The 26,870-nt window shown below is 38.5% G+C and overlaps 1 protein-coding gene across 3 annotated transcripts in view; it reads left to right on the forward strand.

Moving 5' to 3' along the window:
• ITPRID1 (ITPR interacting domain containing 1) overlaps positions 1-26,870 on the forward strand; it is a 129,305-nt gene that overhangs the window by 64,949 nt on the left and 37,486 nt on the right. For all 3 annotated transcript variants that reach the window (XM_017344417.3, XM_070059416.1, XM_070059415.1), the window contains one exon: positions 2,086-2,143. In XM_017344417.3, coding sequence (XP_017199906.2) covers positions 2,086-2,143 — 58 coding nt within the window. The remainder of the gene's footprint in view (positions 1-2,085; positions 2,144-26,870) is intronic.

The raw sequence follows: 26,870 nt of genomic DNA on the forward strand, positions 1-26,870 counted from the left end.
GAATTTTGTTTTTTATTAAAAGTACATGTAAAATATTACATGTCACTGGGGAAAAATATTTGTTTCACTCCATGTCAATGGATGAGTAAATGAAGCATGCGTAGATTTCATCTTAAATAGCAGCCAATGACAGATTTTATATTTATTTTCCAATGGAAAATCTAAAAATCCAATTATAGGAAATGAAAAATATGAGTGAAATTGGCAGTTTTCCATGGCTTTTAAAACATGAGCCAATGTACTTAAATATCTAGCTATCAGAATTTCAACTATGATTGGATAAATTTTGCTTTCAGAATAATCTATGATGTTTTCCCTAAAGTCACACTGAAGGCTAAATTTGGCAATATTTGGCCACTTCTCAAAATTATGACTCCCACAAAGTTGTGCATAAATTTTTAATGCAAAGATCAACATATTTTGTGTTCATCTTGCCTAGTAGAGTTGAGTCAGCTCCTTTTTAAATTCTCAGACATATCAAATAAATTTAATACTTGTGAAATTTGTGCAATTTTAAAGTCAAGTTGGATGCTTCTTTGTATGCAGAATAAATTATATTTACTCTTCCTGCTTGTGTGCAAAGACTCTGTTCTCTTGAAGTCATGAGTGAGAACATTTTAACGAAATTGTTTAAAAATGCCAATCGGCATCTTGCATATAGGGAAATATTTCAAAAGTTATGATTATTTAATTTTTATTAAGTTTGGCTCAGGTGGACTTTCTCTTTAAGTTGTTGGACTTCTTCGCTTTTATTTTTTATTTAATAGACAAATATGTGTTTGACATTGCAATGCATGGATTTTTTTTCCCCAAGATAATGTCACAGTAAAAAGAGTTTTTGAATTAAACTTGAAAACTTAAATGATGCGCACTGGTTTGTGTTATCAAAACCAATGAAAATAACGGTAAGAAGTGTGTTTAACTACTCGTAAGTGTAAAGTAACTTCTTTGAAAAAGGATGAAGGATTAAAAAGAAGAAAAAAATTCTTTTGGGATCATTGTGCTAGATCCTCATGGTCCTCAATTTTTTCCCGAGTTCAAGGTCATTTGCAAGCCCAATGCATTACAATGCTTATGTCAGTTGATAGAACTTTCTATATTCTGACATCAATACCAAAGAAAGAAAGGAATTTATGGACAAAGATGCATGTCTGCATAATTTTATGTGTATAATTCAGAACACCTTCCAACCACAGGAGAATGATGAAGTAGATTAATGTACAATGGAGCTTCAAAAAAGGTCCACTGAAAAATGAAATGAAAAGATGAATTTGATTCAGAAAATGTTTGGAATCCATGCAGTTCTCCATAATCTGTGTATTCCATGAACATTTTTCAGACTCCTTATGCCTTCAAAGTATATCTATCATGCAGTCATTGTGATTGGTGTTTTCAAAGAAATTTTCTGATACGGGAAAAAAGTTCTTCCTCAAAAATTTTTAGTGAAAAAATTGACAACATAACTGGACCCAGAATAAGTATATGAAAAATCTGTAAAGAAACACTTTGAAAATAATAATAGTGACTATTTTCTTGTCTCCTTTTTAAGTAAGATGTATTACTTTTTAAAGGAATAACTATTATCTTAACAATAACTTTATTATTAAGAGCAATGCTTTATGAAGGAAATTTCAAAAATTGTGCTTTATGAATTTAGAAACTAAATTTTCTTTCATCTAGATATTACTATATACCAACTGAATTTTCTCAGTGTCCATAAATCTATGAAGTCACGATTAACTCACATTCTCCAATTATATTTAAAGTTTTTTGGGAGTAAAACAAAAATATATAACAATATTTTTATTTTTTAATTTTGGTTCCGATGCACATCATCCAGGAAGGACCTGGACTGTCCCACCAAGAAGCAGTCCTTCCCTGTCCTGAAATCTTCTAATTCCCCGAATCCTCTTCATGGGTGCCTTGTCATTACCACCTCCTCTTGGCACACTGTATTCTCTGAGTTCAGGAACTCACGTTTATTGCTCTTGTCAGTTGCCAGTCAATGTTCATTAGGTGTTGATTAAGTGAAGTGAATTTATTATGAAACATTTCTAACGAGATGGATGCATCTTGATGTCCTAGGTCCAGAGCTTTGAGGAAGACACTGGGAATGCCCTTGACAGGACTCCAGGAACCATAGGTAAGAATCCATCACGGTGTGTGACTGCAGCAGTGGTCTTTCAGAAAGAGAATGCAAATAGCCAGTACATAACTTCTTCCTGTGTACAGAGCTTAAATTATGTCCAGGAGGTGTCCTACATGCATGCATCATTTGTGTCATTACAAACCTACTAGCAATGCAAATGCATGTGCAAACTTTAAGATACCACACAAGAGTTGAGTATCCCTGGGGCTCATGGAGTATCTGGCACTTAACTGTATGATCTGACTACTACAGTGGAATGGATTCACATAGGACCAAGACTATTGGTGACTACTCTCTTACTCCTTCTGCAGATTGCTTGATGTTGCACAAGTGATATTTTACTGAGTGTCAGTGTTTCCATCTGCACTAGCTATAAGTACATATAATACTTAAGTTCTCTGCCAGCACCTACATTCCAAATGCAAATGACCTTGACATTAACATCGGCTCCAAGTTGCCAAATCATCTCAGAGTGATGCTGGGCTCTCCTAGATAGCAGAGAAGGAAGGCTTTCCCCTGGCTTGAATTCCCCGACTCAGGCATCAGTGTGATTCCGTGTTTCCATGATCCTATAACAGAGCTAGAAGTAGGCAGGAATTACTGAAGCAAAATAGAGCAGATGAAGCTGGTGCATTTCCTGGAAGAAAATATGCAAATTTTTTATTTAATTTCATGTGGTGTCAAACACATCTTTTTCATTACAAAGTGTATGTATGGGCCTCATTTTGCTAAATGCTGTTTAGAAATTATGCATTAGTAATTATAGGGTCCTGCTGATTACATAAATTGTTATCCTGCTCTTCGAAGTAATTACCACATAACCTGCATTGAGGTTTATAAGACAGAAATAAGCATCTGCTTTCCATCTAATTGAATGCTTCTCAACGAAGCTGGAGATCCCTTTGCCAATAGGAAATACTTTACTTGACATTCAATTAAGAGGTCTACTAAAACCAAACATTCAAAAAATTATTTAAGAAGTTAGGCAGCAATTACTGATGTATATTTAATCTCAAATGGAGGTCTGTAAAGATTAACCTAATGGAGGAAATCTGATGTACAAAAAATGGGATTTTATTATTTTCAAAAAAATGATATCAAGAAAGTATAGTACTGGAAAATAAGTAAAACTAGCTCAATTAATGAGGAAAGGGGAAATTTTATGAATGTATAATAATTATATATATACTCATGTAATCAACTTGAAATATGTATATGAACTTACTGAAATTTCAAAGGATGGTTTCATTTGAAAGACAGACGTGCATAGACTGTTTGACCAATGGAATATGGCAGAAGTAAAGCTGTGCCAGTTACAGATCAGAGCCCTGAGCTCTACTGACTGGTTCCTGGGTTTGGGGTTATCTGGTCTTCGAAAACCCCCGCCGGCAACCCAGTGCACATGGTGTGAAGGTCGGGCTACATGGAGGTTCCACACGCAGGTACCCAGTGGGCAGCCTTGAACGACCTCCCACATGAGTCAGCATCTACGCCGTCCAACCCAGCCAAATTTCAGATGACTCTCACTCTGATGCCATCTGACTACACCTACAGGAGAGGATCTGAGTGACAGCCACACAGTTCAACTAGCCAGCCCCCAGAATCAGGGGAGATAGTAATAAATTGCTGTTTTAAGTCACACATACACACAAACAGCTGAAGGCTCATGACAAGCCCTTCAAAGGCCATTCGGTAAAAACCAGTTTTAAGGTTGTATCGCCTTTACTTGTGCACAACACTCTGAATATTAGCATACAGAAATATTTAAGCATTTGTTAGATGAATTGCAGCAAAGTGACTCCTCACAGAAGATGGGGGGACCCAAGGCCAAAAGTTTGCAAGCTTCCTATAACTCCTAAAAAAGTATCACTGAGACAACAAGGTATTCTGAAGACAGGAAGGAAATATAGAAAGTTGTATTTACAAGAGGTTAGAGACACCCATCATGGGCACTTCAGAAGCTGGGAGGAGGAATTTGTGAGATGTACTGTGGACTAATCTGGAAGAAGAGTCACAAACAGATTAGAAAGAAGAATCTACTGCAAAACATTAAAGCTGTAATTTCCAAATTCCTCATAAACTATCAAATTGGACAAGATACCCCTTTCCTTTTATCTTAGAAAATGAGCAAACACAGCAAAAATCATCATGAGATTCAGCACTAAAGATCAGAGGATACTCAGAAGGAATGCTCACCCATGAAAGAATGAGCACAGGACCCAGCATTTTGGCATGTCTGGTTAAGCCATTGCTTGGGACACTGACGTCACATATGGAAGAGCTGGTTTAAGTCCTGGCCACCCTGCTTCACATCCAGCTCCCTGCTAATGTGCCTGAGAAAGAAGTCAAAGATGGTCCAGGCACATGGGAGATTGGGGTGCAGTTCCTGGCTTCTTGCTTTGGCCTGACCTAGTCTTGACTGTTGAGGATACTTAACAACAGATGGAAGACTGATTCATTCATTCATTCGTTCTCTCTCTCTCTCTCTCTCTCTTTCTGCCTTTCAAATAAATAAATAAATGAATCCTTCATGAGGTGTAGAAGAACTTTGCATCTATATAGATGTACAATCCGCAATGAGTTAGGATCTTTTTAAGATAAAAATGTGAGGTAGATTCTGACAATTGCTAATGAACCACCCCCCCATAGAAAATACCTATAGAAATACCATAGAAAATACTTATAAATTATTGATAAAAATGTTTTTTAAACTCCTAAATAAGGTCACCAAAGAGATGACCAAAAGCAGGCAGATGGTGGACAGAGCTGCAACACTTAAAATATAAAACTGGTACAAAGTGAGTGTGCTATTGTTAAAAAGCATTTCGCCTAGCAGTAGGCTCCAGTAGGCACCATTATAAAACTTTAATAGAAAGTAGTGGGGCTGGTGCTGTAGCACAGTGGGTTAAAGCTGTGGCGTGCAGCACCAGCATCCCATATGGGTGCTGGTTCGAGTCCCAGCTGCTCTACTTCTCTGCTATGGCCTGGGAAAGCAGAAAATGGCCCAAGTCCTTGGGCCCCTGCACCTACATGGGAGACACAGAAGAGGCTCCTGGCTCCTGGCTTCAGATCAGCTCAGCTCTGGCCATTGTGGCTATTTGGGGAGTGAACCAGCGCATGGAAGATATTCTCCCCTGGATACACATACATGTAGACAGATACATATATTGACAGGAGGTCATGGAGTAGCCATTTTAATGAGCTAGTTATTTCTCTTATATAGTAGAATCAGATTAACCTCCATTCAAATTAAAACTAGTTTCACTGCACTGCTTATAAAATATGTGACCTAGGAACTGATATGTAACCTAGAGGTTAAGATCCTTGCTTCCCACTTTGGAGTGCCTGGGTTCAGTTCTTGGTTCTGGCTCCTGACTCCAGCTTCCTTTTAATACCAACCCTGGGAGATAGTGACAGCTGCAAGTAATTGGGTTCTTACCACCCACATGGGAGATCAGGATTGCATCCAGTTTCCTGTCTCTAATAATTTTTTTTTTTTTTGACAGGCAGAGTGGACAGTGAGAGAGAGAGACAGAGAGAAAGGTCTTCCTTTTGCCGTTGGTTCACCCTCCAATGGCCGCCGCGGCCGGCGCGCTGCGGCCGGCGCACCGCGCTGATCCAATGGCAGGAGCCAGGAGCCAGGTGCTTTTCCTGGTCTCCCATGGGGTGCAGGGCCCAAGCACCTGGGCCATCCTCCACTGCACTCCCTGGCCACAGCAGAGGGCTGGCCTGGAAGAGGGGCAACCGGGACAGAGTCCGGCGCCCCGACCGGGACTAGAACCCGGTGTGCCAGCGCCGCGAGGTGGAGGATTAGCCTAGTGAGCCGCGGCGCCGGCTCTGTCTCTAATAATTTTAAAAATATGTGACCTAGAGCAATTAAGTTTACTTCTACATACCTCAATTTCCTCAAATGTAAAATAAATACAAAGAATACTTTAAAATTGTAGAAAATGGGATTAGGGAATTTTTTTAAAAAACCTTATTTTGGGGTGAAAAATTTTGAAAACATGCATTCAAGAGGTCTCCAAAAAGTGCATGGAAAGTACATAGTATGAAAAAACAGCATGGATTTCAATTTTTTGGAACAAAATGAACTTATCTTTTTAAAAGATTGTTTTATTTAGTTAGTTAAGGCAGGGCTAAAGAGAGAAGAGTTTGGCTGGGTATAGAGAGAGAGAAGGAAAGAGAGAGAGAGAGAGAGAGAGAGAGATCTTCCATCTATTGGTTCACTCCCCAAATGGCCACAACTACCGGGGTTAAGCCAAGCCAAAGGAAAGAACCAGGAGCTTGATGGAGGTCTCCCGTGTGGGTGGCAGGCACCGAGGTACTTGAGATATCTTCTGCTGCTTCCACAGGTGCATTAGCAGGGAGCAGGATCGGAAGTGGAGTAGCCAAGACTTGATCCAGCAATCAAATTGGGATGCCAGTGTCTCAATTGGCTTAACCCACTGTGCCAGGACATAGTTCCTAGGGAACTTGTCATTTAATTCCATTTCTTCATGAACTTTTGGAAGAAACTCCTAAGAATCTAATTAACAGGGTTGCGATCATCAAGTGAAATAATATATAAAGATTAAACCTGCAAAGAAAATGTTAAACACTCAATAATGTTATTGTTGCTTATAAATCAAGAAATAGAAATAGAAATAAAAGTATATTATTTAGAGATACCTTACATGACTAGAAGAACTATAAATGAAAAAGATTAAAAGCAGTTACCGTTGGGGAATTTACTTTCATTACATGCTCTTTTACTACTCTCCGGATTTTTAAATTTTTTTCACATTTTATTTTAGAATAGTTTTAAATTTGCAACAAAAAATGTGAGACAGTAATACAAAAGTTTCCCATATGCCCCTCACCACATTTCTCCTATTAATATCTCATATTAGCGTCTTTGCCCCAACAAAGTACCACACCCAGATTCCCCTAAATTTTTTATCCAAACTTCTATTAGTAAAGATTACAATAAATATGGTTTTTATTAAGTTTAAGCACATCAATGAAGTGAGAACATACAGAAATCACAGCAAAATATTTAAAATTGTAGGATAAAGCAGGCCATCATAGAATTAACAAATTTCCAGGGAGAAAAAGCAGACTGCTCACAAAGAGAAAAAAATTCAACATCTTATTAACAACACTACATGACACATAGGAATACATTAACAATCTAGAAGAGCAAATATGTGGACTGATGATTTTATACCCAGCCAAACTCTTCTCTCTATGTAAGTGTAGCCTCCAGCACCCTTCCAGGATGTTCTCAAAGCAGTGAAGGAGTGGTGGAATGTGAATTCTAGATCCCCTTGTTTGGATCTCCATCCCCACTCTAGCAACTGCCATCAGCGTATCTTCAGAAAAATCCATGACTCTGATTCTGTGTCCTCATCAAAAGAGAATAGCAATCAGGGTAATGATAGCTTCACAGCATTGTTTAAAATATTAAATATGTGAATACACATAAATGTTTTAGTTAATTCATCAGCTCTTTTTATTACACAAATTGATTAGGATGCCTATCAAAATAAATGTTACTCCAAAGAAAATAGAATATGGAAAAAGGGAACTGAAGTGGTAAGACCAAGAAAATATATTGATAAAATTTAATTATTAAATTTTTGAAGCAAACAAATGTTACCAAATAATTTGGAATTTAAAAAAAAATATTTACTGCAAGAATTGTGTTAAAGTCCATTATGTTAAAACAAACTTACCAGGAAAGATTGACTGTGAATGGCTGGACATAGGATAAGAGAAATAAAGACAAAAACAAATCAGAAGCCATGATATTAAAGTCTAATAACCCATACTTTAGGGCAGAAGACCAGAGTGAAAAATAAAGAAGGCTTTTGGAAGTTAATCAAAATTATTAACTTCATTTAAGAATTCACATGATTTAAAGGTTACTTTTTAAAAAAGAGAGATTTATTTATTTATTTGAAAGAATTACAGAGAGTCAGACAGAGAGAGAGAGAGAGAGAGAGAGAGAAAGAGAGATCTTCTATCTGCTAGTTCACTCCCCAAATAGTCGCAACAGCCAAAGCTAGGCTGATCTGAAGCCAGGAGCTTCTTCCAGGTCTCTCATGTGGGTGAAGGGGCCGACGGGCTTGAGCCATCTTCTACTGCTTTCCCAGGCCATTAGCAGAGAGCTGGATTGGAAGTGGAACAGCCAGGCCTCAAATCAGAATGTGGGTGCTGCAGGCAGCGGCTTTACCCACGACGACACAACGCTGGCACCTAAAGGTTATATGTTAACACTTGAACACCTGAAGGGACTTGAACATCCATGGACTTTCCTATTCACAGGGGTTCCTAGCAAAGGCCTAAATGTGAAAAGTAAAGCGTCGGTACTTACAGAAGAACATAAAGAAATACATGTTTAAAGCCTTAAGGAAAGAAATAATTTCATAAAGAGAATACAAAAAAACAGACTACAAGAAGAAGCACTGAAAATAGGACTTCATTGTATTTATTAACATTGGTTTAAACAAATTTCAAAGAAATAAAGTTCAAACAACAGTCACAAAATGGAAGAAAATTTATATACAACAAATTATTTATAAAAGTAAGATTATCTAAAAGTCAATAAGGCAATTGGACATATAAAAATGAACAGAGCACATGAATATACAACTTACTGAAAAATCAGCTAATAAAACTAGAAAACAATGTTCTTTCTCTTTATAATCAGAAACATCAATTTAAATGATAAGATTCCATTTAAGACTCAAGTACTGCCAAAATTGCTAAAACGTGATACTACCAAGTGTTGCCAAGCCTGCAGGGAGAAGGGAGAATGCTTACGGTGCTGGTTGGATTACAAGTTGGTACTGAATTTGTGAAAAGTAGTTTGCAAAGCCGTCTAGCAAGATCTAGTGAAGTTTAAGGTGCAGACTCTAACTCAGCATTCCACTTTTATCACTTATCCAGAATCCTCACATATATGCAGGAGAGTGGAGGCATAAGGATTTTTTTTTCAGCAATTAAATAGTGGAAAACTGAAAACAATGTAGGGGCAATTAAGTTAATAGGAAAATGGTTATAGATAGCATGGCATAGTCACACAGTTCAATAATATATAGCCATGATAGTAAACAATCTATGCACATGGACAAATAGTGCAAATAAAATGGTAATCACAGTTGGGTGTATATTAAATATAAAATACATCTTAACCCTAAATAATTCATGTGGAATTAATAACACTCAAAGTACAAGTACAAAATACACAGGAAAATATAAGCACCAAATTCAGGATTCTGGTTACCTGTAGAGAGGAAAATGGCAGGGTGGAAATGGGACAAGGAAGAGATTAACCCAGGGTGGCTACTACACGAAGATAGTTAAGAGAGTCCTTGGAAAAATGGAATGAAGAGATAGGCTTATCTGGAGCAAAATTTTTTGAAATCCAAGTGCAATTGTTTGATAAAGTGCATTTTCCATGAACATTTTGACAACTCCTTGTGTCTGTAATGTTTTCCTTGTTAAAAAATCTGAAACAATGACAAAATGCTGGTGGGCGGCTACAATGAACAGATATTCATTGTGGTATTGTCTGTACTTCTTATGTGTTTGAAGTATTTATAAATATTTCACAAAATAATTTTATAATAAACAGAAGCACCAATAGGAATTATACTAAATGAGAAATATTTATATGAAACAATTTTCCACCCCAGCTATAATCTAAGAAATGCAAATTAAAAATATACTCAAATAGACAGATGAGCTGCTAAGCTGATGGAGAACTACAAGTTCACGTAGTCTCATGCTGGCAAGGAAACCCATTACTTTCCTGAAGGCATTATACTAACATATTAGAAATCTTCAACTGTGTTCACCTTCTGTCTTGGGTTACTCTGCAAAGCAATAATAAGAGAGGTGTGAAAAATTAGAACTAGCCTAAATATCCAACAAATGGGATTTTTAAGTGAATAGTGATATAAAAATGGAATATCTTATAGTCATTAAGAGAATACAATTGCCATTTCATGACAGAGAGGTTAGAGATGTATCGCAACAGACAAAAATTAGTTATCAAATAAGACATACGGTTTTTTTTTTTTTTGACAGGCAGGGTGGACAGTGAGAGAGAGAGACAGAGAGAAAGGTCTTCCTTTTGCCGTTGGTTCACCCTCCAATGGCCGCCGCGGCCGGTGCGCTGCGGCCGGCGCACCGCGCTGATCCGATGGCAGGAGCCAGGTGCTTCTCCTGGTCTCCCATGGGATGCAGGGCCCAAGCACTTGGGCCATCCTCCACTGCACTCCTGGGCCACAGCAGAGAGCTGACCTGGAAGAGGGGCAACCGGGACAGAATCCGGCACCCCGACCGGGACTAGAACCCGGTGTGCCGGCGCCGCAAGGTGGAGGATTAGCCTAGTGAGCCGCGGCGTCGGCCAAGACATACATTCTTAAAACAATCTCAATTCTCTTATGTGAAATGTTATATGTAACCCCAATATATAAATTATATATAATTTCATGTAAAAGTATATATTCATATTCATATATAAGGTATCCATATAACACACATTAAAAAATGCACATGAGATAAACTCAGTTAATAGTTTGGGGACCATCTGATGGCAAGGGACAAATAATTTTTTTCTTTTAGTTTACTTTTATATTGTACAAATTTAAACTTCAAAAATATTTATTATGTGAAAGGTGGAGCAACAGAGAAGGGGAGACAGAGAGTGATAGATCTTCCATTTGCTGATTCACTCACCACATGGCTGCAACAGCCTGGGCTGGTCCAAGCCAAAGCCGGAAGCCAAGAACTGCCTCCTGGTTTCCCACATAGGTGGCAGGAAGCTGGTTTGGAAGCAGAACAGCAGGGATGCTGGCATCTCAAGCAGTTGCTTACCTGGCTGTGCCACAATACTGCCCTCATATTGTATAGATTTAAAATTTGTTAAACTTCATTTTTATATCAACTCTTTATAAATAGATTTATTTGAGAGGCAGAGGACGGAAGGGAGGGGAGAGCGAGAGAGAGAAGGAGAAAGAGAAAGAAAAGAGAGAGATCCCATTGACTGGTTCATTCCCCAGAGGCCTGCAACATCCCTTAGCTGGGGTTGAAGCAGGCAACCAGAAATTCGATCACTGGAGCCTTGACCGCCATCAGCATTAGCAGGAAGCTGGAGTCAGATTGGAGCTGGGTATCAAATCTAGGCACTCTGAAATGAGATGCAGGAATCTTACCCACTAGGCCAAATGCCTTTCTGTGGGGAGCAACTCGGACTAGACTAAGTTACTGGAATTAAGACTTATTCTATGCATCTGCTCTCCCACAATATGGCGCTGGGAGAGGAGTAAACAGCTTCTACACAGCTGCCTCTCACCAACTTGACAAGCTGCAGGAGCTGCTCCTGATTGGAGGAGAGCAGCGTGCTCTGCGTGTGGGTAGCAGAGTTGGGATTGGTGGAAGAGGACTATAAAGGAGGAGAGAGACAACATGCACCAGGAACATCTATCTGAAGGAACACCTGAGCAGCCCCCGAGAGAGCCGGCCGGCAGTGTGCCGCTCCCCCGCGGAAGCGGGGAAAGTGGCAGGGGGAGCCGCCCTTCCACGGAGGTGGAAGGATCGGCAGCCAACATGGGAAGGATCGGTAGCCAACCCGGGAAGGACCAGCAGCAAACCCAGAAAGGGCCGAGCAGACAAAAGAACAGCGCAGGGTCCTGTGTCATTCCTCCATGAAGAGGGGGAGCAACACCTTTCCCTATTTCTTTTTTTTAAAACAAGTTTGTAACCCTCACCCCTCCGACAAAAGATGGCTATAGGTAGATTGATTGCTAGGTAGCTAGATAGAGCTCACAGTGTTGACAATGACAATGTCTGGATGACAGGATTCTATGTGAATCTTCCTGATTTGTTTATCTGTGTCTTCTACTGCATCTACAACAGAACAAGAAAATCATTCAGCAAAGACAACTATATGTGTAAATGTCTACAGAGTTTACTTGGAAATTTAGCAGGAGTAAATTATTTATTTTTAATAGAATGTTTGCTCCAAAGTGGATTTGGAAAGGTAACTTTGAATGGGTCCCTTATTACCCATCTCCTAGTTCCTTTTCCTCATCAGTTACCACTTCCTATGAGATTCTGTTTCCTGTTTCTCTTCCCCTCACTCCCCTTCTCCATCTTTCACTCCTTTTCTCATCTTTTGGTGTTATTTCAAAGGGGTGCAGGTCTAATCAGAGCACTACAAATGACCCACTCTCATTTCTTACTCAGCCCTGGCTTCTATTCTTTCTGTATTTTCTCTACCTGTAACTTCTTCCCTTCTCTACAGACTCAGCTTGGAGGAACTCTGCTTGTATTTCTCTCTCTCATAACAAATTGTATACTACTTGAGGGCGGGACTCTTGTATTTTTTGCTGTGTACCCCTAGACTTAGCAGGGGGCCTGACTCCTAAAGGACCCTCCCCCCTGCCAACACACACACAGCCTGCCTCCCATATTGATTACATCACTATCTGGGCTTCTGTGACCTTAGCCATAGAGTTCTTAAGCAGATTCATCAGTAGTGATTTAGCCTTGCAACAGTGTGGTATATGCATTCTTAGTGACTATATTTTTTTTTTTTGGCCAGGCAGAGTTAGACAGTGAGATAGAGAGAGTCAGAGAGAAAGGTCTTCCTTTTTCCATTGGTTCACCCCCCCAAGTAGCCACTATGGCCAGCATGTTGTGGTCGGCATGCTGCTCCGATCCGAAGCCAGGAGCCAGGTGCTTCCTCCTGGTCTCCCATGCGGGTGCAGGGCCCAAGGACCTGGGCCATCCTCCACAGCACTCCCAGGCCACAGCAGAGAGCTGGGCTGGAAGAAGAAAAACTGGAACAGAATCCAGCGCCCAACTGGGGACTAGAACCTGGGGTGCCGGTGCCACAGGCGGAGGATTAGCCTAGTGAGCCGTGGCGCCGGCCAGTGACTATTCTTAACATACATTTGTATTGTATCTTTACTGGTATTTGTAATGATTTTTTGGCATATATTTCAATACTTTCATCACTTGGTATCCACAGGGAATTGTTTCCAGGATTCCTCATCAGTTACCAAATCATATCACTTATATAAACTAGCTTAATATTCACATAAAGCCTACACATATCCTCCTGTAAACTTCAAATCATATCTCAATAACTTGCAATACTAGTATAATGTAAATACTGTGCAAATGGTATTTTTGTTGGTGTTTTTTTCCAAATATTTTTGACTTGTGGTTGGTTGATTCTATGAGTGCAGCCCATGGATACAGAAGGATGATATGTTTGTAAGCTAGGACTGTTTCCAATGACACGTTTCTTTCAGCACAATGAATTCGTGCTTTATTTTTTTTAACTTTATTTAATGAATATAAATTTCCAAAGTACAGCTTATGGAGTACAATGCCCCCCCACAACTTCCCTCCCACCCGCAACCCTCTCATTTCCCGCTCCCTCTCCCCTTCCATTCACATCAAGATTCATTTTCAATTCTCTTTATATACAGATCAGTTTAGCATATATTAAGTAGAGATTTCAACAGTTTGCATCCACATAGAAACACAAAGTGAAAAATACTGTTTGAGTACTAGTTATAGCATTAAATCACAATGCACAGCACATTAAGGACAGAGATCCTACATGAGGAGTAAGTGCACAGTGACTCCTGTTGTTGACTTAACAAATTGACACTCTTGTTTATAGCATCAGTAATCACCCTAGGCTCTTGTCATGAGTCGCCAAGGTTATGGAAGCCTTTTGAGTTCACCGACTCAGATCATATTTAGACAAGGTCATAGTCAAAGTGGAAGTTCTCTCCTCCCTTCAGAGAAAGGTACCTCCTTCTTTGATGACCTATTCTTTCCACTGGGATCTCACTCGTGGAGATCTTTCATTTAGGTGTTTGTTTGTTTGTTTGTTTGTTTTCCAGAGTGTCTTGGCTTTCCATGCCTGAAATACTCTCATGGGCTTTTCAACCAGATCCGCATGCCTTAAGGGCTGATTCTGAGGCCAGAGTGCTGTTTAGGACATCTGCCATTCTATGGGTCAGCTGTGTATCTCACTTCCCATGTTGGATCGTTCTCTCCCTTTTTTATTCTATCAGTTAGTATTTGCAGATACTATTCCTGTTTATGTGATCCCTTTGGCTCTTTGTCCTATCATTATGATCAATTGTGGACAGAAATTGATCACTGGGACTAGTGAGGTGGCATTGGTACACGCCACCTTGATGGGATTGAATTGGAATCCCCTGGTATGTTTCTAACTCTACCGTTTGGGGCAAGTCAGCTCGAGCATGTCCCAAATTGTACATTGTAGTGCTTTGTCCTAAGTGGTACAGACTTGAATTACGAGTTTGCACATGCCACAGCACCAACTCTCAGAAGCCTTGTTTACCTGAATCTTTGATCACGTGGAGTCCCATAGTTACCTGTATTCCAGGTCAATTACAGTTAACACGAGGGGGCAGTTCATTGTTAATATGTTAATCTACATTGCTGCATAGATCTGCAATATCCTCAGCAGTTTCAATTACATTGCTTAATGTCGTCATCATACTCGTTTACCTTTTAGAGATTCGACACCAGTAGTTTCAGAAGCTTGCCTATCTTTACACAGCTGGCAAAAGGAAGGACCAAAATTCAAGCCAGGATTTTTTTTTTAATTCAAATCTAGTCCTTTTTCCATACCAAATTCATCCATGTGATAAGTATTTAATGAACTTTTACATGTAAAAGAACCTATTCTGTGTACTGGGGACACAAATGGAAGGAAAACAGAACGTAGTCCCAAGGAACTTGCAAGTTTCAGAGAAACTGGATAATTATTGAGTAACAATTATGATAGGTGTCACAAAGAAAAAGCAATAGATGAATAGGAAACTGCTCCATCCCATGAAGAGCAAGTACCTCGCCAAGGCATCCTCAACAACATCTACTTGGGGGGCCTGCCCCGTGCCAGCTGATTTCCAGGCACTGTAGAGGAGGTGGATTCTGCTGTCACCACTCCATTGTACAGGTGAAGAAATGGATGTAGAGAGATTGTGTCACTGCTCATGGCTTTCCTCTCCAGACCCTGATGGTATTTTGATTCCAATTACCTCCTGAATCAACCTTGGTCAACCCTTGGCACTTGCCTTAAATCTCAATGCAAAAGAGCTATTGAATAGCTGTGGAAACTATTAAAGTATTTGCTTAGAAGTAAAGGAAACCAAGACCACGAAGCTCCGAAGATACCAATTTCTGCAGTAACTCCTATACAGGAACCTGTGTTACTGTCTGAGGTTACCTGGGTTATCACCACTGGCCTCCCTAATGATGTGGGCTGCTGATAGAGGGGTTAGAGTGCTCCTCTCTTGTTATTTGGTTTGGGAATGCTACTTGTTTTCAAGGAATCAGCACATAAGGAAGATGGACAGCCAAAATAAAGGGAACTGATCACCAGATCATTAGAAAGATGAGGGCTGGGACAAGTCTCAGTGGTCACCTGGCCTCAACTTGCCTCCAGTTGCTTAATTTTCTGCACACCCCATGAAAGTCGATCCCCATGTCGCCCTGTATCTTCTTTATATTTCTCCATAACGTAGTCTCTGACTGCTTCATTGCAGCCGGCTTTATGATAAGGGTTCCTGGTTTTTTTGTTGTTTTTTTTTCTTGCTTGGCAGTAGGCATTGACTTAATTGTAAAAGATACATTCAAACTCAAACAGCCCTGAACAACTTACATGGGAAAGCAGGGTGTTTTCTAGCCTTGTTTTTAAAATATTACAATTTTTATTAGGCAATTTTATCATTGTTATAAATAAGTAATTGTACTGGGGAGAAGGGATAATCCTTATTTAATTAAATTCATCTATACTCCCAGGTTGGCAGCAACAAGACATATGTGAGACTAATACCCACAGCCTGCCTCTTTGCATGTGCAATTAAAAATTCACTCTACAGTAGCACTGGCAGTTTAGTGTTGCTTTTGGCATTTACAAATTCTTTTATTTTGTGACTTTTTTTTTTACCATACACATATGCTGGAGCAGATGTTGCTTATTTGTTGTTTATTCAAATCTGTAGGCTCTGGCAGCTAACTCCATTGTTCTGTAATGAAGCTTTATTCACTGTCCTGTATTAGGACCCAGTGCCTGCACGAGAGGCTGCGTTAGTTCCCAGTAGGATGCCACAGTTATTGCCCTTGTAGTTGGCTGTTTATAGTTGGAAGCTTGCTTTGGGGGGAAAAAACAGCAACAACAAAGGGCTGGGTGGTCACGGCTGGGGTGAGTGTGAGAGAGGGACGGGGAGGTCGTCTGGCTGGCCTCTGCCCTGCATTTCTGCTTGGTGGCCTCAGGCTGGCATCCACGTTCATCTGCTGTGGGGATTTGGTGTCTGAGGCTGGAAGCATTTTCTGCCTGTTCTTTCTCTTCTTTTTCTCTCTTGTTATTTATGTCAGGCACAAGCAGGGCGTTTACTGCAGCTTCCCGTTCCCATCTGCACCCCCTTATTTCTAGCATCTCTATGGATTTGTTAAGAATAACCACTCAGCCATACATGCTCTGTCCACACACACCTGCTTTTCCGTACACTACTCCTTCATCACGTCTTCAGATACCTTGTCTGGCTGCCGTGTCTTGTGGGCAGCTACACTTCATAAAGTCGAGAATGTCAGGTCCATGTTGACCATAATAAAGATCTGCTGATCCCTGGAGCTCAAATGCCAATTTGGAGACATTCGCCTTCTGGAAAACCCCTGTCTTGGCCAGGAGGCAATCAATCAGAGATGTAACCACCTCCATCTGGCACATTGTGACATGGACCCTCGCTATTAACACATTCGTGATTCATCTTGTCCTACCAAGTGCTGCCAGGGATCAAACCACATCCTCCCTCCCCATGGCAGCTGGGAGCATTCTAGCTTTCCAGCATGCAGAGTTAACACATTGGCTCCTGTGACATCGCAAGTAACAATTCTTTTAATTATCACACCTTCCCTTCCCCTCCCTACCCACTCCACAGACATTTTGGCACCATGGGGATATTTTGCAGCCGGCAGTCAGTACATTTCCTGATTGACTGAGTATGTTCCAGTAGCGTGAATCCTGGTCCCACCCACTAGCAGCAATTGCCTGTTGCAAAGGTCTATAGATAACACCCTAGACTTCATTGGGGGCTTTTGCTTCCATCAGGAGGCTGCAGTGTTCATTCATCTTTTTCAAAGTTGATTTCTCTTGTGTGGATGGTGAATGTGAATTCACTTAGGAATGAATTAAAGGTCTTGCCCATTCTGTTCTCAGCTCATCCCTACAGCCTCACTTCTTCTCCCTCAGCACAGACTGCATAAATTGGGCCGCTCAGCCTCCTCCAGAGTTCCCCACTTTCACATCTCTAGCACGGGGCTCCCATTGCTTGGAATCCAACTTCTGGTCTTATTGTCCACATGTCAAAAGTTATCCATCCTCCAGGGTCTTATCACAATTATTACCTTCTCTATCATCTCCTCTGGGAATCCTATTTCCTAGGAAATTTCTTTGGTATGCTCCCATAAATTTTGATATATGCCTTTACCATTGGCCTTGACATATTTTACCTTATATTATAATTAGTTACGTACACAACTTATGTCCCTAACTAGTTACTGATTTTAAGGACACTTTACATGCATCTCGGCAGCCACCTCCCTGCTAGGGGTTGGTGTGGCATCTACAGAGAAGTTAGCATAGAGAGTTATAAAGAATGGGAGTAAACATTTATTTATTGAGGTACTATATGCAGCACTTTGCACTCTTAATTCATCCTTGAAACCACCATGGGATTAAGTGCATTTTGTACCCATTTAACAGATGATGCAACTAAGAGTCAGAAAGTTTATATCATTGGACCAAGTTAACCCAATTAGTGAATAACTGAGCAGAATTCACAGTTCTGTCTGATCCCAAAGTTTTTACTCTTCCTGAAACATCCCTCTGTTTTTCTAGCAAAAAAAATAATGTTGCTGCTATAATTGTTAAGATATGACACTAATTTAAAAGTATAGGTAGAACTAAACATATATTTCAACCAAGAAAACACTTCTACATTTCTAAGGAAATATGAAAGTCAAAGTATATTGATATTATTGAAATAATATAAATAGAACAAACAAAATGTTTTATTTAACCAGAGATTGAATTTTTATTTAAATTTGGGATTAATAATAATAAATATAAACCACTGTCATCCCTCCAAGAACTATGGTAAGTATAAAAATGAATAGGAGTCTGCTTTTTCTATGCCTTTTAAATATTAAATGTTTAATGGAAGATGTTTCCAAGTTTTTCCAGAGAATGGTTTATGTTAGATACAAAACCAAGAACATTTATTTTGTTTTAACCCAGCTTTTTTTTTTTTCACAAGAGGATTAGAAAATGAATCCATCATAGATATTTTTGAGCTTGAAGAGGTGATTGTGGAAGGAAGGGAGATGTGGCCAAGGTCAATGATAGAATCATCAGAAGAGATAGAGGGCCGGCAAACTTGCTGTGTTTCATGTACTCTTGGTCTCATCTTTTATTTCCTACTTTTCCCAAACTCCACTCCACAAACTGTCCCTCCTTTTTCTCTCACTACTGGCCAAGTGCTAGCACAGAAGAATTCAAGGCAAATCCTGCATCAAGAAACATAGGATTTCGTGTTTTACCTCAAACTTCCAGGGAGCATGAAATGAATGTGAGATCAATGACTTGGGATAAAGCAAGGGACAGCACACAGCTTCCTACCTCCTTTTCAAGGATCTGAGAGAAGAAAATCCCAATTCTTGTCTCGTATAGCAAACATCATCCTTTATCGTGGGTATGAGGCTGTTGAAGAGGTTGAACAAACAAGGCATCCCCATGAAAAGGGCACTGGGTGGCCAAAGAGGCTTTGGCAAGAAGGTTCTTCCTCCCATAGCTGATATTATTCTGGCTGTTCTCGCGTTGGAAAGAGAGTTGGCATTTCTCCCGCCTAGCTTCCCTGTGGAAGTTGAAGCCAGAGGTGAGGCTTGTTCTTTCTGGGAAGAGAGGTTGCAGAGCGGCCCAGAGCCAGAGCAGCTGAAAATTTGATTGGTTTCTTCTGCTGCCAACTCCAGTCAGCTTCTAGTGCCCACACAGACCTCAACAGTGATATCTGACATGGTCTGTTTCCTTCTGCATGTGCAATTTCCCCACCTGCATGGAAACTTCTGAGGCTTAACCTTCGTCATGGACTCGTGAATTGTCCAATAGAATTTAAAATGCGTTAAAATGTGACAAAATATGGACTTGTAGATACTCTGTTTTCATTAAATGACTTAGAACTTTACAATTATAATATATTGTCCAGTACTATATATTTGTATTGATCTGACTTGATATGGAAAAAGGCTCTGAGTTTAAAGGAATAAGAAAAATGTAAGTCTACCAGACTATTGCTCTTAAATATTAAAAACAAATAAGGTATCAACTGGTATTTTCATCAAGGAAATTAAAAAGTAAAACTAAAATTCATATAGAAATGTTGAAAGAGGGTATGGACCAACTGATTTCTAGCAAAGTATTCCTTTGTACATATTGGCAACTCTTTGTACACCTTCTGCTATCTTCTCGATATTATTTTTTCACAAGGTAAACATTTACAGAAGTTAAACTACAGACCTGATCATTCCATTTTTTTCTCCTAGAGTATACCATTCTGATAATTTCTATTCTCTTCTCTCTGGATGGAAACCTGTTAAAGTGAAATGAACACTATGGATGGGATGAGTTCTAAACACACTATGGAAGTGCCATCCTTGGGTTTCCCATTGCTTTTTGTTGAGTTAGATTCCATCTTGGAGCTCAGGACTTCCTCTTTTTGGGGGGGAAGGGGGTTCCTTTCTTATAAAGACAACATTCCCAGATAATTTAATCACATTTAAAGGATGTAGAATCGGAAAACAATGCTCTCAACCTACTTTTACCACCAACCGAAAGGTTGCTCTTATCGCATGGTGTACTGTTTGTCATTCTAGAATAGCTTAACAACATCAATTTGGAGATACCCTTGGGCTGGATCCTCGTCGAATCTCTCATTTGTTTGAACTTCTCCATCTGTATTGATGCCTTCACTTTGATAGAGTATATATCTGGTAGTTTTCTAAGAAATGTGCAAAATAGATAAATTTTTAAGACATTGGGTAACTGAAAATGCTTTTTATCTTGCCCTCACCCTTAATTAATACATTAGCTCAGCATCAAATTCTAGTTTCAAAATAATTTCCTTCAGAATTTTGAAGACATTGCTCATTTGTCTTTTTGTGTTCAATGTTATGCTGTCAAGAAGTCTAAAGTCATGGTGGACTCTGTTTCGAGAAACCTATAGATTTTCCCATTGTCTCTACCTTCTAAAATTTAATAATATGTATGTGGCCTAATTTTTATCCATTGGTTAGGATGCTTAGGGTCCATTGTAATCACAACCTCATAACCTTTGGTTTTAAATTATTTGCTTGAACAAATACTGTTTTTAATAGTAATACTGGTTCCCGTTTTTTCTTTTTGAAAATTCTATAATTCAAAAATAGGCACTTATTGAATGCTATTTGAATTTCTTTTTTTATTTCTTAGTTGTAATTTCTGGAAAAGTATATCAAGTTATCTTCAAATTTTTGTATTGAATTCTGTTTTCATATACTTAACTCATATAAGGTTTATGTTCTCAGAATGCTTTCTTTCCAAGGTCATGCTATTTGTGTTTCAAGTTTGCAATGCTTTCTCTAGTCTCTTTGAAGATGTCAGTGATAGTGTGTGTGTGTATGTATTCAGGTGTGTGTGTGGGGGGGGTTTCTTCTCACTGCAGAGTTCCTGTTTTGTCTTGATTGGTGTTTGTCCATTTGCTTATTTGGTCTCTATCTTCCATGTTATCTGGCAAGCCATGGTTGCATGCTTATGACTAAGAATGAAAGATTAAGAAACCTCACTAGATAGAAGTTCTTAACATGTGGAGGAGGTTTGTTGAATTTGAGCTCAATTGTGGGCTGGTAAACAATTTTGTGAGGAATTCCTTATTAATATTTTTAAATCATTTTTTCTGGTCCTCAGAGAATAGCATTCTAATCTCCTTCCTAAAATGACAATCAAGAAATCCATAATGTGGGAGCCTAGTCAAGAAAAGTCTATTAGTCTTTTAAAAATTTTTTATTTATATAAGGCGAACAAATGTCATGTATTTCACATATACAGATTTAAGAGCATAATGACACTTCCCACCCTACCCTCTCTTCCACCCCTGACCCCACCCTCCCTCCCCCTTCCTTTCTTACTTTTTCCTTTAATTTGTACTGACATACTTTCAGTTTGTTTTATAATCACAAGCTTAACAGTAGTTAATGTATATGCATCAATAATATGGTAGCCACATCAACAGAACTTTGGATTCTGTGCTTTCAAGTTGTAGTGAATAAAATCCCATTTCACTGTGTTGGATCTAACTGCTTCCCAATACCTCTTATCCAATTCTGTTATTTTCATGCCCTCTCTATCTCTAGTTTCAGAGAACATTGCTTCTGAGAGTTCTTGTGTCTTTTGATGACTCAGTTATGAATAGGACTGATTTTTACTTTGGGGTGCTGTTTTGTGACTCGGCTTTCATTAAGAAATCAGTTATACGCTTCCATCTTCTTTCTGCTGTTAAAATTAGGTGTTATCTCCCTCCCCTATGCATTTTTTGTTGATTTTTCCATTCATTCTCTTATTTTATAACAACTTTAGTGACACACAATTTATATACCATGAAATTCGCCCTTTCGATGTGTATAATTCAGTGATTTTTAGAATATTCACAGTGTGTAATCACCACTAATTTGAGATTTTCACCAACTCTCTAAAGAATCACTGACCTGTTTTCAGTTATTTCTTAATTTCTGATGCCCCCAGTTCCCTGCCTGCGGCAATCACTAACCACTTTCCAGCTCAGTGACTATTCTGGACATTTTACATCAATGGGATCATTTGATATGCGGTATATTGTGATGGGTTTCTTTCAGTTATCATACTGTCTTTGAGAATCATCTATGTTTTAGCATATACCAGTACTTTTTTTGTATTGCTGAATAACAGTCTATCACATTGATATAACTCATTCTATTTATCCATCAATTGACAGATGTTTGAGGAGTTTTCACATTTGGGCTATTATAAATAATGCTGCTATAAACATTCAAGTTTACATTTTTGTGTAGACCTACAATTCTATTTCTTTTGGGTATATACTTAGGAATGGAATTGCTTTCTGTCTGATATTTAGAGGATGTGTCAAAAGTTTTCAAGAGTCAATAAATCGTTTTACAATCCCACTATCAACAAAGAAGGACTCCAACTGTCCTAATACTTGTCAACATTGTACTTATCTGTCTTCTTTATTTCAGCCATGCTAGGGCTTTCTTACTGTGTTTTGACTTGATTTTCCTGATGACTAATGATGTTGAGCTTCTTTTCAGGTGCTTATCAACTATTTGTGCAACTTGTTTGGAGACATGTTTTCAAATTCTTTGCCTATTTTTAATCGATTTGTCCTTTTTACTGAGTTTTAAAGGTTCTTTGCATATTCTGGATATAAATTTTAAATATGTGATTCTCAAATATTTTCTCCCATTCTGTGAACTGTCTTCCTTTCCTAGATAGTGTCATTTGAAGCTCAGTTTTAGTTTGATGAAGTCCGATATGTCCGTATTTCTCTTTTTGATTGCGCTTTGAATCCCACATTTAAGAAGCCATTGCATAAGACAAGGCTGCTAGGCCCTCTAAGAGTTTTAAAGCTTTAGCTCTCACAAAATTATTTCTATCCATGAACTAATTTTTGTATGTTGTATGAAGTAGAAGGTCCACATTTATTCTTTCTATAACCATTTCAGTTATATTTTTGGAAGACTGTGAAGTTTTGTTATTAATGTATCTTAAAACATCTGGTAAAATTCACCAGCAAGCTATCTGGGCCTCACCTTTGCTTTCTGGGTGTTTTAAATTGCTAATTAAGTATCTACTTGTTTGAGGTTTATTCAGGTTTTCTGTTTATTCTGGAGCAAATGGCAATAGTTTGCACCTTTCTAGAAATTTATCTATTTCATATAAATGACCAAATTTGTCATTCATAATATTTCCTTGTAATTCTTTTTCTTTTTGGATGGTTGGTAATAATATCTTCTCTCTGATTTCTGATTTGTCTTCTCTCTATTTTTTAATTGTTCTATCTAGCTGAAGTTTGTCAAAATTTTTTATCTTTTCCAAGAACCAATAGTTGTTTTTTATTCTGTTGTTTTTCTATTATCTATTTCACTTATCTCTACCCTAATCTTTATTAGTTCCTTCATTCTGCATGTTTTGTATTTAGTTTTCTCTTCATTTTGTAGTTTCTTGTGGTGAAGGTTTAGATAATCGCATTGAAAGGACCCAACTACTGTTGAAATCCATACTTAATGTATACTAAGCTGATCTTCTGTATATTAAGATAATCGAAAATGAATCTTGATGTGAATGGAAGGGGAGAGGGAGTGGGAAAGGGGAGGGTTGTGGGTGGGAGGGACGGTATGGGGGGGAAGCCATTGTAATCCATAAGTCGTACTTTGGAAATTTATATGCATTAAATAAAAGTTTAAAAAAAAAAAAAAAGAAAGAAAGGACCCAACTACTTTAACCATCACTTGCTACCTTCCAACAGAGAGAGAGTGAAAGAGAGACTGGAACATACCTATATGGAATGCTGGCATCACCAGCAGAGGCTTTACCAGCCACACCACAAGATCTATCAGGTTTTTTTTTTCCCACATATTTTGGGGAACTGTTTTTAGATTCATAATTATTATGTCTTTCTGATGGACTCTTTTATCATTATAAGATGTCTTTATTTGTCCTCATGAACATCTTTTGCCTTAATATCAATTTAAAACATAATGTAAATATAAAACATAATGTATAAAAGTATAGCCATCCCAGCTTCTTTTGGTTACTATTTGCATGGTATCTCTTTTTCTCATCATTTTATTGGAAATAATTTGTTTATTTGAATCTAAAAAATGTACCTGAGGACAACATACTATTAGATTATATTTTTAACCCATGTTGCCAATATCTTTTGATTGAAGGTTTATTTAGATTTAGTAGAAGGATTTATAAGTTATTATTTATACTGGACATTTTGCTCTATAAAGTATATGTTATTTTTTATTCCTCTAATCCTTCATTTTTGGTTAATTAATTTTTTTAAGATTTATTTATTTATTTGAAAGAGTTACACAGAGAGAAGGAAAGGCAGAGAGAGAGAGAGAGAGAGAGAGAAAGAGAGAGAGGTCTTCCATCCTCTGGTTCACTCCCTAGATGGCTGCAACAGCCAAAGCTGCGCCAATCTGAAGCCATAGCTAGGAGCTTCCTCCAGGTCTCCCACATAGGTGCAGGGACCCAAGGTCTTGGGCCATCTTCTGCTGCTTTCCTAGGCCATAACAGAGAGCTGGATCAGAAGTGGAGCAGCTGGGTCTCAAACCGGCGTCCATATGGGATGCCAGCGCTTCATGCCAGGGCATTAACTCGATGCGATACATTGCTGGCCACAGTTAAATAGTATTTTTAACATACCTTTCTAAAAAATATTGTTCCAGTCCAGCTCTCTGCTGTGGCTCAGGAAGGCAGTGGAGGATGGCCCAAGTGCTTGGGCCCTGCACCTGCATGGGAGACCAGGAGGAAGTACCTGGCTCCTGGCTTTGGATCGGCGCAGCATGCCAGCTGTAGCAGCCATCTGGGGGTGAACCAATGGAAAGGAAGACCTTCCTCTCTGTCTCTCTCTCTCTCTCTCTCACTGTCTAACTCTGCCTGTCAAAAAAAAAATGTTGTTTCTTATATTATATATATTTTTAGTTACTTTCTTATGATTGCCATGGGAATTACAGTATCTTCACTTAAAACAATCTAATTATGATTAATATCAAAAATTTCAAACTTTAAAAACTTTGCTTCAATGTAGTTCCAAGACTTCTTCCTTCCTTTTGCAGTATTATTGCCAAATTACATTTTTATAATTATGATTCTATCAACATATTTTAAAAATTGCTTTACTATCTTTTAAGTCATATTGGATGATAAAAATAATAATAAGATATTTTTATTTATTGTCTTTTTATTATGTAGTTATTTCTGTCGATGGTGGTTATTTCTTCTCTGAAAATTTGAGTTATTGCCTAGTGTTCTTTTACTTTAGCCTAAAGAAGTTCCATTAGCTTATCTTTTAATGTTGTTTTGCTAGTGATGAATTCTCTCAATTTCTGTTCATCTGGGGATGCCTTAAGTTGTCTTTTTAAGACAATTTTGCTGAAATTTTAATAGGTATTTTTCTTTCAATATTTTGAATATGTCATTCCACAGCCTTTAGGCTCCAGTAGTTTCTGATGAGAAGTCATCTATCAGTCTTATTGAGTATCTTTTATATGTGATGAGTAATTTTCTTTTGCTATTTAAGATTCTTATCCTTTGAGAGTTTCACTATTATGTAAATGTGTATCTCTGAATTTATCATACCAGTTCACTGGGATATTTTTGGCTGTGTATACTGTTTAAATTTTTCCAATGAAATTTGGGAAGTTTTTACGTATTATTTCTTTTTTTTTCCAGGACTTGTATTTTGCTGTTTTTTTATTTTTTTATTTTTACTTGTTATTTTTTATTTTTTTAACTTTTATTTAATAAATATAAATTTCCAAAGTACAGCTTATGGATTACAATGGCTCCCCTCCCCCACTTCCCTCCCACCCAAAACCCTCCCCTTTCCCACTCCCTCTCCCCTTCCATTCACATCAAGATTCATTTTCAATTCTCTTTATATACAGAAGATCAATTTAGCATTTATTAAGTAAAGATTTCAACAGTTTGCTCCCACACAGAAACATAAAGTGAAAAATACTGTTTGAGTACTAGTTATAGCATTAAATCACAATGTACAGCACATTAAGGACAGAGATCCTACATGAGGAGTAAGTGCACAGTGACTCCTGTTGTTGACTTAACAAATTGACACTCTTGTTTATAGCATCAGTAATCACCCTAGGCTCTTGTCATGAGTTGCCAAGGCTATGGAAGCCTTTTGAGTTCACCGACTCGGATCATATTTAGACAAGGTCATAGTCAAAGTGGAAGTTCTCTCCTCCCTTCAGAGAAAGGTACCTCCTTCTTTGATGACCTATTCTTTCCACTGGGATCTCACTCGTGGAGATCTTTCATTTAGGTGTTTTTGTTTTTGGTTTTGTTTTTTTTTTTGTTTGTTTGTTTGTTTTGCCAGAGTGTCTTGGCTTTCCATGCCTGAAATACTCTCATGGGCTTTTTAGCCAGATCCACATGCCTTAAGGGCTGATTCTGAGGCCAGAGTGCTGTTTAGGACATCTGCCATTCTATGGGTCTGCTGTGTATCTCGCTTCCCATGTTGGATCGTTCTCTCCCTTTTTTATTCTATCAGTTAGTATTTGCAGACACTAGTCTTGTTTATGTGATCCCTTTGGCTTTTAGTCCTATCATTATGATCAATTGTGAACAGAAATTGATCACCGGGACTAGTGAGGTGGCATTGGTACATGCCACCTTGATGGGATTGAATTGGAATCCCCTGGTATGTTTCTAACTCTACCGTTTGAGGTAAGTCAGCTTGAGCATGTCCCGAATTGCACATCTCTTCCCTCTCTTATTCCCTCTCTTATATTTAACAGTGATCACTTTTCAGTTAAGTTTCAACACCTAAGAATA

The sequence above is a fragment of the Oryctolagus cuniculus genome, chromosome 16, assembly GCF_964237555.1.
Source record: "Oryctolagus cuniculus chromosome 16, mOryCun1.1, whole genome shotgun sequence".
Taxonomy (NCBI): Eukaryota; Metazoa; Chordata; class Mammalia; order Lagomorpha; family Leporidae; genus Oryctolagus; species Oryctolagus cuniculus.